The following is a 14,185-nucleotide window of genomic DNA, read 5'->3' as shown; positions in this document are numbered from 1 at the left end:
GGTCCTATCAAACCATGTTCATTTGATAAAAATCTATATTTTCTACTTTTTATTGATGATTATAGTAGAAAAACTTGGGTATACTTCTTAAAAAAAAAGTCTAATATGTTTGGTTGTTTTAATAAGTTTAAGACATTAGTTGAAAAAGAAAATTTTATTCTATAAAATCATTTAGGATGGATAGGAGGGGTGAATTTTTTTCTAATAATTTTAATAATTTTTGTAAAGATGATGGTATGAAAAGACTCCTAACGATGCCTAGATTCCTATAAAAAAATGGCGTGGTGGAGAGAAAAAATATAAGTATTCTCAACATGGCAAGAGCATGCTCAAAAGCAAGAAAATGCCTAAAGAGTTTTAGGCTGAAGCTATAGATTGTGCTATCTACTTGTCAAATAAGTGTCTTACTAAAGGGTTGAATGACATGACTTCATAAGAGGCATGAAATGAAAGAAAGTCAAATGATACCCACTTGAAAGCATTTGGAAGCATTGACTATATGCATGTAGATGATCAAGTAAGGACCAAGCTGAATGATTTGAGAAAAGGGATGATCTTTGTGGGTTATGATCAAAAGTCCAAAAGATATAAGCTCTATAACCCCAATGAAGGAAATATGATGATTAATAAAGATGTTGAGTTCGATGAAGAAGGAACATAATGGTGAGAAATATAATTTTTTACTGCTTCTTAATGAAAAGGAGGTGAGATATGAAGATTATCAAGAACAAGCTACTCTTCCACAATCACCGATGGCGCCACCTTCACCTTTATCTTTTTCATCTATTAAAAGTTCAAGTAGTGACAATCCATCAAATCCACCAAGAAGGATGAAGAGCCTTGATGAATTATATAAGGTAACTATTCCTATTGATATTGATGTAACACTATATTATCACCTCATTATATGTGATCCTATAGTGTTTGAATAAGCAATAAAGGATGCAAAATGAAGAATTGCTATAGATGAGAAGATTGCATCAATTAAAAAAAAATGATATATGAAAATTGGTTTCTAGACCAAGTAGAAAGAAGCCAATAGGTGTCAAGTGGATCTACAAAGAAAAGAAAAATATCAAATAAGAGGTGGAGAGATACAAGGTAAGGTTAGTGGAAAAAAACTATAGTCAAAAGCATGAGATTGACTATGACAAGGTTTTTGCTTCCATTGTTAGATTGGAAACCATTTGATTAATCATTGTCATGGCTTCCTAGCATAGATTGAGAATCTATTAAATAGATATCAAATTAACTTTTTTAATGGTTTTCTTGAAAAGAAGGTCTACATTAAGCAACTTATGAGTTATGAATTGAAGGGACATGAAGACAAGGTATTAAAGTTGAACAAAGCCTTGTATGAATTGAAGCAAGCTCCAAGGGGTTAATATTGTCACATTGATGACTACTTCTTAAAGAATGAATTTGGTAAATGCCCCCATGAATATACTATCTAATTAAAGATAAAAGAGTGGTGGTACTCTTATTGTTTGTATATTGATAACTTAATATTTACAGGAAATAATTTAAAGATACTTAGAGACTTCAAGCAAGCTACGATTAAAGAGTTTGAGATGATGAATATTGGTCTCATGGCCTACTCTTTAGGGATTGAGATCAAACAAGGAGAACATGAAATCTTTGTAAATAAAAAGAAGTTTGCAAGGGAGGTTCTCAAAAAGTTCAAGATAAAAGATTGTGAAAGAATAAATACTCTGGTTGACTATGGAGTAAAGATGTCAAAGAATAATGAAGGATAAAAGATAAATTCTACAACATTCAAGAGCTTAGTTGAAAGTTTGAGATATTAAACATGCACTCGTCTGGATATTATTTTTGGGGGAGGACTTGCAAATAGATTTATGAAGACACCAACTATGACACATGGCGAAACTTTGAAGAGAATTCTTTGATATATCAAAGGTACCATAGATTTTGGCTTATTCTATGGATATTCAAATAGCTTTGATCTTGTGGGTTATAGTAATACTGATTGGGCTAGTGATATAGATGATAGAAAAAGCATTACGAGATTTGTTTTCTACATAGAAAACATGACATTCACATGGAGTTCAAAAAAACAATTTATAATCACTTTGTCAACATGTGAAGCTGAATATGTGGCTACTATATCATGTGTTTGTCATTCCATATGGCTAAGAAAATTATTGAAGGAATTGTGAATGCTACAAGAGAAACTTACTGAAATTTACATGGATAACTCATCAGCCATTATATTAACAAAGAATTTAGTATTTTATGATAGAAGTAAGTATATTGACACAAAATTTTATTATTTACGAGATTGCATTGCAAACAAGGAAGTTGCAACAAAGATAACAAAGATAACATGCTTTCATCATTGAGAAAACCATGCATTAAGGAACAAGGATGGGATTCTGAACAGGGCTTTAAAAGCTACAAGGGAAAAGAATATAGTCCAACTTCATCTTCACTAGGGTTTTCGTTCTGAGAAACTTCCAGCCTGATTTTGGAATAAGAAAGCATTGTACAGAAACTTCCAGGCTTCTGTTTTGAAACTATAAAAGCTTATGAACCTACTTGGAAGACCAGCCCAAAAAACCATCATAGAATTACCATCATAAAAGCTCATGAACTCTACTCTAAGATCTCCTGTACCCTAACTTCAAGCATATCACGGAAAACAGCGAGGGCTTCTGCTTTTGCCTTGTGATATGGTCCAAAAGAGCAGGACACGCAAAAACACACAACTATAAACTGTTGGAATCAGGCTTCGTTGGATTGGAGTATAGGATTCAATATGTTTCTTTAGATGTGGCCTATAGTCTTAGATGAGATCATAAATAGGCAATTCATATTTGATAGAATCAAATACCAAAGCGAAGGCTTGAAAACTTCTATTATACTGTCAACAAAGAGTGAAACAGACTGCTAAGAGACTCCTGTAATAGAAAATCACAAGGAATGGAACCAAAAGTATCACACTACTGCACTTGCAGTACCGATGCTTTCCTTAAGCCATGATTAGAATCCATATCTACTCATCCTCCATAATCTTTAGGGATCGCTTGTTTGTGTCAACAACCTTAAAAAAGAGAGTGCTTTTCTGAGAAAAGTATCATTTATCAGCATACAAACAAAACTTGTTTGTTTTAAGGTATATTTGAGCAAGTGCTAAAGCATTAGAAAAAAAAAAAAAGGGAAATTGAGAGAGTGTTGCAAAGAAGGGAATTATGAGGGAGGAAGAGGAGATTTAACAGTTTTAAAAGAAAAGAAAAACAGAGGAGATTTAATTACTTTGAAATTAGAATCACCTAAGTGGGAGGTGTAGGTGTTTACGGGTCTCTTTTGTTTATCAGAAAGGATGGATTGAGGGAAGTGGAAGGGAAAAAGGAGGAAGTAGAATTCGACCCTCATTTAGAAAACTGGATCACCTTCCATGGTTCCTTCACTACTGTTTCATGGAACAGTGATATCCCTGAGAAACCTTCCAAAGCCCTTACTCGGTTTGCGCATTCATTTCTTCATAATACATGTAACCAAAAAGGAATCAATAACCTAGCAGAAAAACTACATCTTGTGTTTTCTATAAATCTTTAGTTTATTCTTTTCTTTTGTTTTTATGAGAGAGACTCAAGCTCATAATATTTTCGGTGGAAGGAACATAAATGTAAATTGTGCTTTAAGCATTCACCAGCTAAAAATTTAGAACACATATACGTAACAAAAAAAAATATAACTCTTGCATATACGCCTATTCTATTTAGCGTATTCTCGGACTCGATCCGTTCTCTATGGATCCCAAAGAGAATCTGTTTGGTTGCTATCCCACTCATCCTCTTCAATGTCATCAGAGAACATCATGGAGGACTCCTCTAGCGTTGCTATCTCTGCCATTTGCATCCACATCTTTGGTGAATCCAATGGTGACTCATTGATGGCCTGAATTTGGCTTGGCGATAGCCTCACCGTGAGAGGCCCGACATTGGAGCTAGAGCTACCACCTTGGGACGAGTCAGCGGTAGAGGGCCTAAGGCTAATAGCTGCCTGATGAGCTGCCATGCGAATGTGGTCAGCACTGGAGCTTGCTGGCATTGGTAGCTTACCAGCCAATTCAGGGAAATTAAGTTTTGCTTCACATCCCCTAAAATGTAAAGCTGCAACATCATAAGCAGCTGCTGCCATTTCTGGTGTCTCAAAACTGCCTAGCCAAATTCTAGTTTTCTTCCCAGGTTCACGTATCTCCGACACCCATTTGCCCCATTTTCTCTTTCGTACTCCTGTATAGCTTCTAGCTATACCACCATGGTGAGCAGCACTATTCCTCCCTTCCATGTAACACAGTAATTTAAAGCACTAATAGTTTTAGTAATTTTGTGATGTTTGAGGGAATGTGCTGGCACGAGGTACTTTCATTGTTAACTTATATATAGATGTAGAGATCGTATCTTAGTTGATGAAACGCGTAGTATCACTAGAGAAGTGAACTTCCAAGAAGTTGTCTAGGTGATGAAGATATTGTGCTTCATTTTCTGCATCTGAATTCAAAACCTTTCTTCTGGTTCTCAGGAGAAATTATGAGATTTTTCTTAGAGCAACCACAGACACCACGGAAAGTGTACACAGTACAAGTGTGAATGATATAAGATTGAATTTGTGTTGCAAAAACCGACTTACATTGGATTAAGAAATATTATATATATATATATACTTCCTGTCCAATAACGCGGTTTGAAACTTGAAGGAAGAGATTTGGACCCACTTTTCCAGGAGGTCTTGGCTTGGACCATTTCAGAGGTGCTATTTTTCTTTGTTGTTAGATATAAAATTCAAATAATAGTTAATTTATTTTTTCAAAGATATATAAAACTGGTATTATTTAAATTGAGTTTAATTAATTATTAATTCTAAATATTAAATTATATACTACAAAGAATTAAATAGACATGTATACAAAGCAATATGAATAAATAAACTATCATGCCAACAAAAAGATATTATTTTTTTAAAAAAAATATGAACAAAAAAATCACGCTTGATGGAGTGCATGTTAAATCCATCGGTAAATCCGTCTGTAATATAATATTTAATTTATAACTTAACAAGCGACCCTCCCCCCCCCCCCCCATTTCTTCTTCTTCTTCTTCTTCTTCTTCTTTTATTTTTCTATGCAACAAACAATATCCCCCCTAATTTTATCACAAATCAATTTCCCATTACAAATTTAACCACCACAACACTCAATTCAACATCCATGTTCTGATTCAAATTTTATTTAAGATTCTCCAATTCAAGTAAGCAAAATATTCATTTTTTATTTCAACTTAATTTTAAAATGTTAATTTTTTATTGCATATTTTTGTAGTATATGTATTTTGTTTGGGTGTTTACTTATTTTATAGTTTTTTCTCATAGAAATTTATTGTATGAATGTATGATTTGTACATGTTAGGGTTTATTTGAGATTTTGTATAATTGTATTTGTTTGTAAATCGATGAAATTTAATTTGAATTTAAGACTTAAGAGTTTTGCAATGAAATAAATAATGACTTATTTAACGATTCCGTTTTATATTTTATCAATTTTATTATTGAGTTGAAATTTTTGGTAAATTTATAGACATTTGAATTTATATAGATAATTGATAATGAATTAGTTGTACTATTAAAATAGTTTGAGTTAAACCAATGTTCAATTATTTATTTTGTAATGGGGTTTAGGGTTTTATTAATTACGCACTATCTAATCTAAGAAATATTAGTGGAGGCAGTATTAGATATCCATGTAAGAGGTGTAAATATCAATCCAGAGATTGTAACAATACGTCTTCTATATAAAGGGTTCATGGAAAGATACTCGTGTTGGTGCACACAGAGAACCATATGTTCCTCACGAGACTATAGTAGAAAAGATGGTGGGGTCAACTTCTAGTTCTAGCAACGTGCATGAAGTTGTAGATGACAATAGTAATCCTTATAGAAATGTGGTTATGGATGTGATGAGAATGAATTAGAGTTATGTCGATCAATGTCCAATAGTAGATAAAGAACCTAATGCAAACATGACTAGGATTTTTTTATCTTTTGAAAGACTTCAACAAACCATTATGGGATGGATGCATAAATCTTAGTAAATTATCGACCTTTGCACAAGTGTTCACCATCAAGTCAGATTATGGGTTGAGTGAGTTTGATTATGATATAATTGTTGAATGATCGAAAAGCATTTTACTTGAAAGGAATAAGCTTAAAGAGAACTTTTATGCTGCTAAATCCATGATGAAACCCCTCGGCTTAGGATACCAGAAAATTAACATATGTCCAAACTTTTGCATGTTGTACTACCTTGAAAATTTGACCGAGTGTAGAACATATGTGCATTCTTGTTATAAACCTGGAACTTGTAGGAGAAAGACTCTTGTCACACATAGAAAAATTAGATACTTCCCAGTCATACTTAGACTGTAAAGGTTATTCATGTCATAAAAGATTGTTAAATATATTACATGATATCATTCACATGATGCGGTGGATAGAGTGATGGTGCACCCTTTTGATAGTGAAGTTTGAAAACATTTTAATAGGGTGCATCCTTAGTTTTCAGTGGAATCAAGAAATGTTCATGTTAGGTTATGTACAAACAAATTTAATCCATTTAGGTCATTTGTTGCTCCTTATTTTTGTTGGTTGATGATGCTCAAGGTTTATACCTTTCCATTGGGGATGTGAATGAGGTTGGAGTTCATGTTTTTTTCTACGTTAATATTCGATCCTAATAGTCTGGGTCAAAATATAGATATTTATCTTCATTTGTTGATTGATGAGTTGAAGTAGTTGTGGTCATCCGAGGTTTTGATATATGATGTATCGAAGAAACAAAATTTTTAGATGAAAGCATTTTTTATGTGAACTATTAATGATTTTCCTGCGTATGGGTTTTTGGTTAGAGCACACATGAAAAACTAGCATGTCTATACTGTATGAAGAATAACAAGGCCTTCACGTTAACAAATAACGGTAAAACATCTTTTTTTAATTTCCATAGGTGCTTTTTACCAACAGATCATAAGTACAGAAATAACAGAAAAGACATATTTATTGACAGAGTTGAAAGGGATGTTTCATCGCTATTACTGTCAGGTGAAGAATTGTATGTCATAGTGTTAGAGTACGATAACATTGTGTTTGGTTTTCAATGTCATAAACAGATATTTTCTGGTTTTGGTTTGAACCATAATTAGATAAAGAGGTATTTTCTGGGATCTTCCATATTGGAAGACCAATCTCCTTTACCATAACTTTGATATAATGCACATTGAAAATAACATGTTTGAAAATATTTTCATCATGATTATGGACATGAAAAGAAAGACAAAAGACAACATCAAGGCTAGAATAAATATATCTTTGTTTTTTCACCATAAAAATATGAAGTTGATTTATAATGGATCATGGGTCGTAAAGCCCAAAGCCAATTTCGTCTTAGACAAGAATACACAATTACTTGTCTACCAATGGCTTAAGAGTCTATGTTTTTCTGATTGACATAATTTGAACATATCAAGGTTGATGAATTTAGAGGATTATAGATTGTATAAAATGAAGAGTCACGACTACCACGTGTTTATACAAACACTCATTTCACTAGCTTACCGGGATTTATTTCCAAATAGGATATGGGATTCACTCATGAAGATGAGTTATTTTTTTAGAGATATATGCTCAAACAAATTATAGACACAACACATGAAGAGACTTGAAACGAATATCGTCCAAAGAATCTGCAAATATGCAATGATATTCCCTCTATTATTCTTGGACTCAATGAAGCATTTATCCATATATCTACCATTTGAGGCAAAAGTTAGAGCCCCAATCCAATATAAATGGATATATCCAATCAAGAGATTAAGAATTACACATGCATCATAATTAAAATTCTATTTTAAAAAAAAAATTAAAAATTTATTTAATTTCATATAGATACTTGTTTAACTTTAAGAGAAAAGTAAAAAAGCAAGGTGCATGTTAAGGCTTCGATATGTGAGGTTTATATTGTTGAAGAGATCTCAATATTTATCTCATACTATTTCGAATCTTACTTGAGAACAAGAATCAACTGCGTTCAAAGGCATGACGATGGTAAGGAAGTGCCTTCGAGTAGAAACTTATCAATATCTTCTATCCTGGATGACACATATCAAAAAATATTGTGATGGAAAGATGTTTGATAAAAATAAAATTTTAGCAAGCATATAATTTTGTGTTATTTAACTATGATGAACTAAAACCTTTTATTCAATAAATATAATACATATGTTGTTACTTTAAAACAATTATCTCTTATATTATTATAAATTGATAGATTGTTGAATTTCTTGTAGACAACATCGTTAATTTTTACTGTCCAAAAACTCACAATTGATTGAATCCCAAATATTTCAATTACAAGATGAACAATTTTTCACATGGTTTAAAACACATGGAAGGAATGTTTAATTATTCTTATCTCTTATGATACTTAATTTAAATACACATTTTTTATTAACTGTGATTGAGATGTATTTCATGTACCGGTTTATCAATTGGTAGGGAATGCTAGTGTTACTTTGAATTTACTAAGTCTGAGTCCTGAAAGAAAGATAAAGTGCTATAATGAGTATTTCATCAATGGATATGTATTTCATACCGAAGAGTTTAGTCAAGGTAGAAAGACATCTAACAATGGGGTATGTGTTAAGAGATCGACTTTTAATGAGTTTGAAGTTGACTACTATGAAATGTTCGAAAAGGTTATTGAATTGCAATATCATAGCGACTAGAATAGAGTGTTTTTATAAAAATACTATGATATGATACCACTGACAAAGGAATCATAGTAGATCCTCGTCTGATACGAACCAAATCAGGTATGAATTTGGCCTTAAAATTTCTAGTGATCAATTTTGAGATATCAGACATATCTCTCAAACTATACATTGGAGTTCAGTAACATATTATTTCAAAGGGTCAAAGTTACCAAACAAATCTTGTCAAATCTATTATACTAGACATTAGGACATTTCTGGAGCTACAAGTTGAATTTTGCTATGATTCAATCATTCAAGAAACTAGACTTTTCAAGCTTTCCAACTGTATATGGAAACTAGATATTAATTGATTACTAGTTTAAGCCTATTAGCTTGCAATCCAAAAACAGTCCATTAGGGTTAGTTAGATGAGACTATATTATATTTTTTTTAGCTGCAAATTTCAGTAGCAAGTTGAAAAATAAACGTGAGTTTTTTTTTTTGTTTGTGGCAAAACAACCTTTCATTACATGGACAAAGATAATATACTGACTTATCAAAGATTAATTGGCTTCGTGCCGTCATTCACATACTTAGGGTTCTTAGATACAAGGTTATCTCTAAGTCTAAATCTTTTTCCAATACCGTTAGTTCTTAGGTATAGGGTTGTATAAATGTTATTAGAAAATTTTAAATTTTTCCTGTTATTTAATGATTGTATATAGATTGTTGGAATTGTTTTTAGTTTTTTAACTTTTCAGTAAATTTAATGAATGTATAAATGTTGTTGGAATTTTTTTAAATTTGTTATATTTCTATTATTAATATGGTAAGCTAATTGATTTGTTAGTGTTAACAAACAATTTTGAATTTCATGACAAATAAAAAATAACCAAAAATACTAGCCATCATAAATAAATAAAAATAGCTAAGATAATAGTTTGGATAAATGATTAGTTTTTAATGTAAAATATTGATACCACAAATCCTTTAATATATTTATATTATCCTCCTATGATCATTTTGCAAATGGTCGTAGCAAAGTTAATTGAAATTTTGGTTAAATTAATATAATTGAAATTATCCAATTGACATAGATTGAAATAAAATCAATTGGTTTGTGCCAATCCAATTTAAATTATTGTGTATTTGCATATTTAAAAATTTTAGGTAGTCTCTTGTATAGGGGAAATGCTACCATTTTTTTTAAAATATGAATGATTTACAATATCTTAATCCTTTAATTTGTGTATATGCCTACAAAAAAGTCAATAGCACGTTCTACGAACAGGACCGCTACTAGTTCTTTTAATAATGTTTCTGAATACTATAAGTTGTTAGGTCTCGACCAAGAGTAGACACCTGAGACACAAGCAACCACACTTGACATGGGCTCGCTAAGTGCAATGCCACCATATCAAAGAGGGGTCCCTTCATAGTGGGATACATTTACCCAAAGTACCAGACTTAATGGAAAACCGACCTTTCAATATAAGTTTGTTTTCCTTTCACAATGACATGTTAAAATTTTTTGAAAAATTAATTTCAAGAACCATCGTTAATTTCAGCTTTATAAACATCGAGGCTACCAAATCATAACTTCAACAATGAAATTGTCGATCCAAATTGCATTATTTCAATGGAATCAAGTTTTCAAACATCCTGAATGAAAACATATGATTGATACATGGCTCAGAAGGTTTAAGGTTAGCATTAACTTAAATATTTTTTTTATTATGTTAATTCGGTTAGTTTATTGATATTAATTAAAATTTTCTTGTAAATATTTTAACTATAAGGAAAAATTTGAATGGGATATAGCTCACAACGCTATTGCAAGGAGGGTTTGAGAGAGTGATGCTATAACTAGGTAAGATTGAAATGAAGATAAATTTTTTTAATTTTTTTATTCATTTACTAATAGATAATTCATTTGTTTCATATAGGTTGGATGATTTTCGGTATGAGGTGCAAAAGAGAGCCAAAAAATATATGAAAGAGAAGGAGCTGATTTTATATTAGTGTTTCAACTGTTGGATGCTTATAATCAATTCCGAGCACTCAAACTCTGGAGTTCGATGTGATCTTAAATTAGCAAGTTCAAGCTTAGACAACCAATCTTTCTACTAATTATGAACCACTCAATGATGAGACAACTGAACTTCGTCGATTGGTAATAGAGATGAGATCATAAATGAGTGGTATATATACTCCATTTTATTCACCCCATGGTCAAGGTGAAGATGTTTCTCCTCCAATACCTCTATTCTAGATTAATTGTATTTGAACTTATAAATGTTTAAATTTATAATAAATATTTAAATTTTATATTAATTTCGTTTTTTTTAATTATTTTCTACTTATGTTTAATAGATATTATTTAAAAAATATTTTTAAATTATTACTAACAGGGTTACTAATGGCCTAAGTTTGTCGGTATATTCCAGAGCGTTAAAAAATAATTACTGCATATGTCACTCCCCCTATTTACTTACTGACAAAATAATAGACAGTTTGTTTGACGGTTATATGTCGACTTTAAGGTTTTTTTATCGGTGATATATTATATTTAGCAATGAAAATACTGATGGAATGAAGCAGGTAAATTGTTTTTTGCATGCCTTTTCTGTCTGTGAATTCATCTGTAAAATTATTATCGATGGATTCACTACCAAACCATAGATCACTGACAAGAGTTTTTTCGACGAATTAATTCTGTTCGTGAGTACATCGTTAAATTTTATGCCGACAAACAGTGAGTATAAATATTGACATAAAATTTCATCGGTAAATCTAAAAACTCTGGAAGTGAATTGCCTTTTAGGATATAACAATCTTACTACTTAGTGTTGATACACGTCAATACTAAGTCTAAAAAACCTTAAGAAATCTAATTCACTTTGGTCTACATGAAACTAGAATTACCATAAAAGATGAAACCAGAGGAAAATAACTAAGAAAAAAATACTTTTTTTTTGTTATTTTATTAAACCATAAAAGTCTTTATATATAGGCCCTTGAAAGAGAAGAAGAGTTTGTCATATATATATATATATATATAGACACGGGAGAGAAAAATAGTTTTTATTTTTTTAATGTGAGAAAAAGTTTTATTGTTGGAATTTTGGTATTTTATCAACTCCACTAAGAGTTCTTTAACATCAATTTATCATCGCCTCACAATTAATTTTAGACATTTTAGTATTCCATGTTATAGGATTCATGTTGGAGAACATTTTTCATCAAGTTTTAAACCAAAAAATAGGTATATCTCATTTTTAATTATGCCTCAAATGAGTCTAATAATCATGTCTAGTAGCTAATTTTTACAACAATTCTCCACATATATAGAAATTGGTTGGCCAATATACAACGACAAATGAAATTATAAAGAAATGATGAAATGGTAAGTCGTTATATCAGGATAAATAACTTTTGACTTTGAACCGTCCATGGTGAAGTAATACCAAGTTTACATGGCTAATTGGTGAACATGATGTCATGAACTATTACTAAGACAATAGTTCTCACATAGTTTCTTTTATGGAGTTTTCTTTAGTTCTCACGGTTATGTTCATTTTGGCTTTGAATGACGCATGATTTATGAGAGCTTTGTAAAATTCAGCCTTTAAATTTTTTCATAAAATACTATAGTTCTCACTCATATATGTGATCTCTTATTAAAAGTATTATGTTATACTCCACTTGATAAACCAAAATATTAGAATTATTAAGAGCACAACTTACCCTCGTGACATTGCAGCTAGTACTCCTCTTCATTATAGGAATACACATGAAATTATAACTTCTTAGTGTTACCAAGAGCACCACATGACTTAGTTTTCCCTTTAAGCCTAGATTTTGGGGTCTCCAGTCAACTAGGTAAGGTTATCATTATGACACTCTTTTATTTTTAAAGTTTTTAAGCTTGTTCCATTCAATGAACAATATATGAGATCTCTTCTTAAAACTTTAGTAAGCGGATTCGTAATATTTTTCTTTGACCATACATAGTCAATGAAAATAATTCCATCATTCATAATATCCACAATAAATTCTTAATAGTATTATGTCTACGATGTATATATCTAAACTTACTATATACGACTTTCTGTCATTTCAATTGTTGACTAGTTGTTGTAATGAACACAAATTACTGACACTTGTTTTGGCCAAAATGGATCAACTTCCTCTCTAGTTTTATCAAGACCAATAAACTCTAATTTATAGTGAATCTTGTGGTGCATTTTTATTTGAGATTTTTTAAGACACAATTGCTCCCCTGAGTGTAAAGATATATCTACTAATTGTTTTAAATCTTTACTATTGAATATCCAATTTGCATGACTAAACCCTTATAGTGCTACTATGTAACCAATATAACGTAACTCATAGTTCAAGGTGTACCTCAAATATTTAAGTAATCTATTTATTGTTTTTAAATGATTCATACTTTAATTATTTTATATCTACTCAATTTACTAACCGAGGATGCAATATCTAGTCTTATGTATTTTATAACATACATCAAGGTCCTAATTATCCAAGAATATTCTAATTAGTATATTCCTTCATCTTTATTTTTAGACAAATGTACACTTATATCCATTGATATTTTGGCAGTATTATTATCACCTTTAAAACTTTGTTAAGAATTTTCTCAATATAATAAGATTGGGACAATACAAGTTCATTAAATGCCCTTATAATTTTTGTTTTTATTATGTTATTCACAGCACCCAAATCTTTCATATCAAACTTATTAGTTAACATTTTCTTGGATGATGTAAATGGTTCTAATCAATTAGTTATGGATTTTTTATGATTTGGCTATGTAGATTGTCTTATAGGATTTTTATGGACCAATGAGACTAGGTTAAGCTCAAGAAAAGGCATAGGTTGAGCAAAGTGGTCAACCTTAAAAAAGACCAATAACTTTTTATTTGAACGATGAATTGTATTTAAATTTTGCGAGGAGATTCTACTTGCCTAGTTCTATAATGGTTTAGCTTGCTATAACTAGTCAAGGTTTTGAAGACCTCAAAATTAGGGCAGGAATGTATTGTTCGGGCTAGTTTTCTTATTTTTGCTCTTTATTTTTGGATTTCCTAATTAGTTTATGTCAGATTTTAGGTTTATTTAAATAGTTATAAACCTTTTAGAGAGTCGGACTACTTGAAGAGAAATATGTAGTAATAAAATTTAAATTGAGTTTTTTAGGTAGTAACTCTATTTGGTAGATTTTATTTGTTAGTTGTATTTGTTGTCTTCCTTGTGTTATTTCTATTTTTGTTTTTGATAGACTTGATCCTATAATCATTATCACTCAAAATTAGAAAATTATACACATAGAGACATGTAATTACATAATAGTTTTCTATGTTTTTCACATAAATATCAACTTCGTTGATATCAAA

The 14,185-nt window shown here is 30.8% G+C and overlaps 1 protein-coding gene across 1 annotated transcript; it reads right to left on the bottom strand.

The window, feature by feature from the left end:
- Positions 1–3,758: 3,758 nt before the first annotated feature.
- LOC133694185 (ethylene-responsive transcription factor ERF021-like) lies at positions 3,759–4,314 on the bottom strand. Its single transcript, XM_062115649.1, has one exon. The coding sequence runs from the start codon at positions 4,312–4,314 to the stop codon at positions 3,772–3,774; it is 543 nt and encodes a 180-aa protein (XP_061971633.1). The 3' UTR covers positions 3,759–3,771.
- Positions 4,315–14,185: the final 9,871 nt, after the last annotated feature.

This window comes from Populus nigra, chromosome 1 (genome assembly GCF_951802175.1).
Source record: "Populus nigra chromosome 1, ddPopNigr1.1, whole genome shotgun sequence".
Classification (NCBI taxonomy): Eukaryota; Viridiplantae; Streptophyta; class Magnoliopsida; order Malpighiales; family Salicaceae; genus Populus; species Populus nigra.
Note: the sequence above shows the minus strand (reverse complement) of the source record. Positions and strands in the feature narration are given on the sequence as shown.

Bases quoted from the DNA above. Each gene is read 5' to 3' on its own strand.
- LOC133694185 (XM_062115649.1), bottom strand. From the start codon at position 4,314: ATGGAAGGGAGGAATAGTGCTGCTCACCATGGTGGTATAGCTAGAAGC.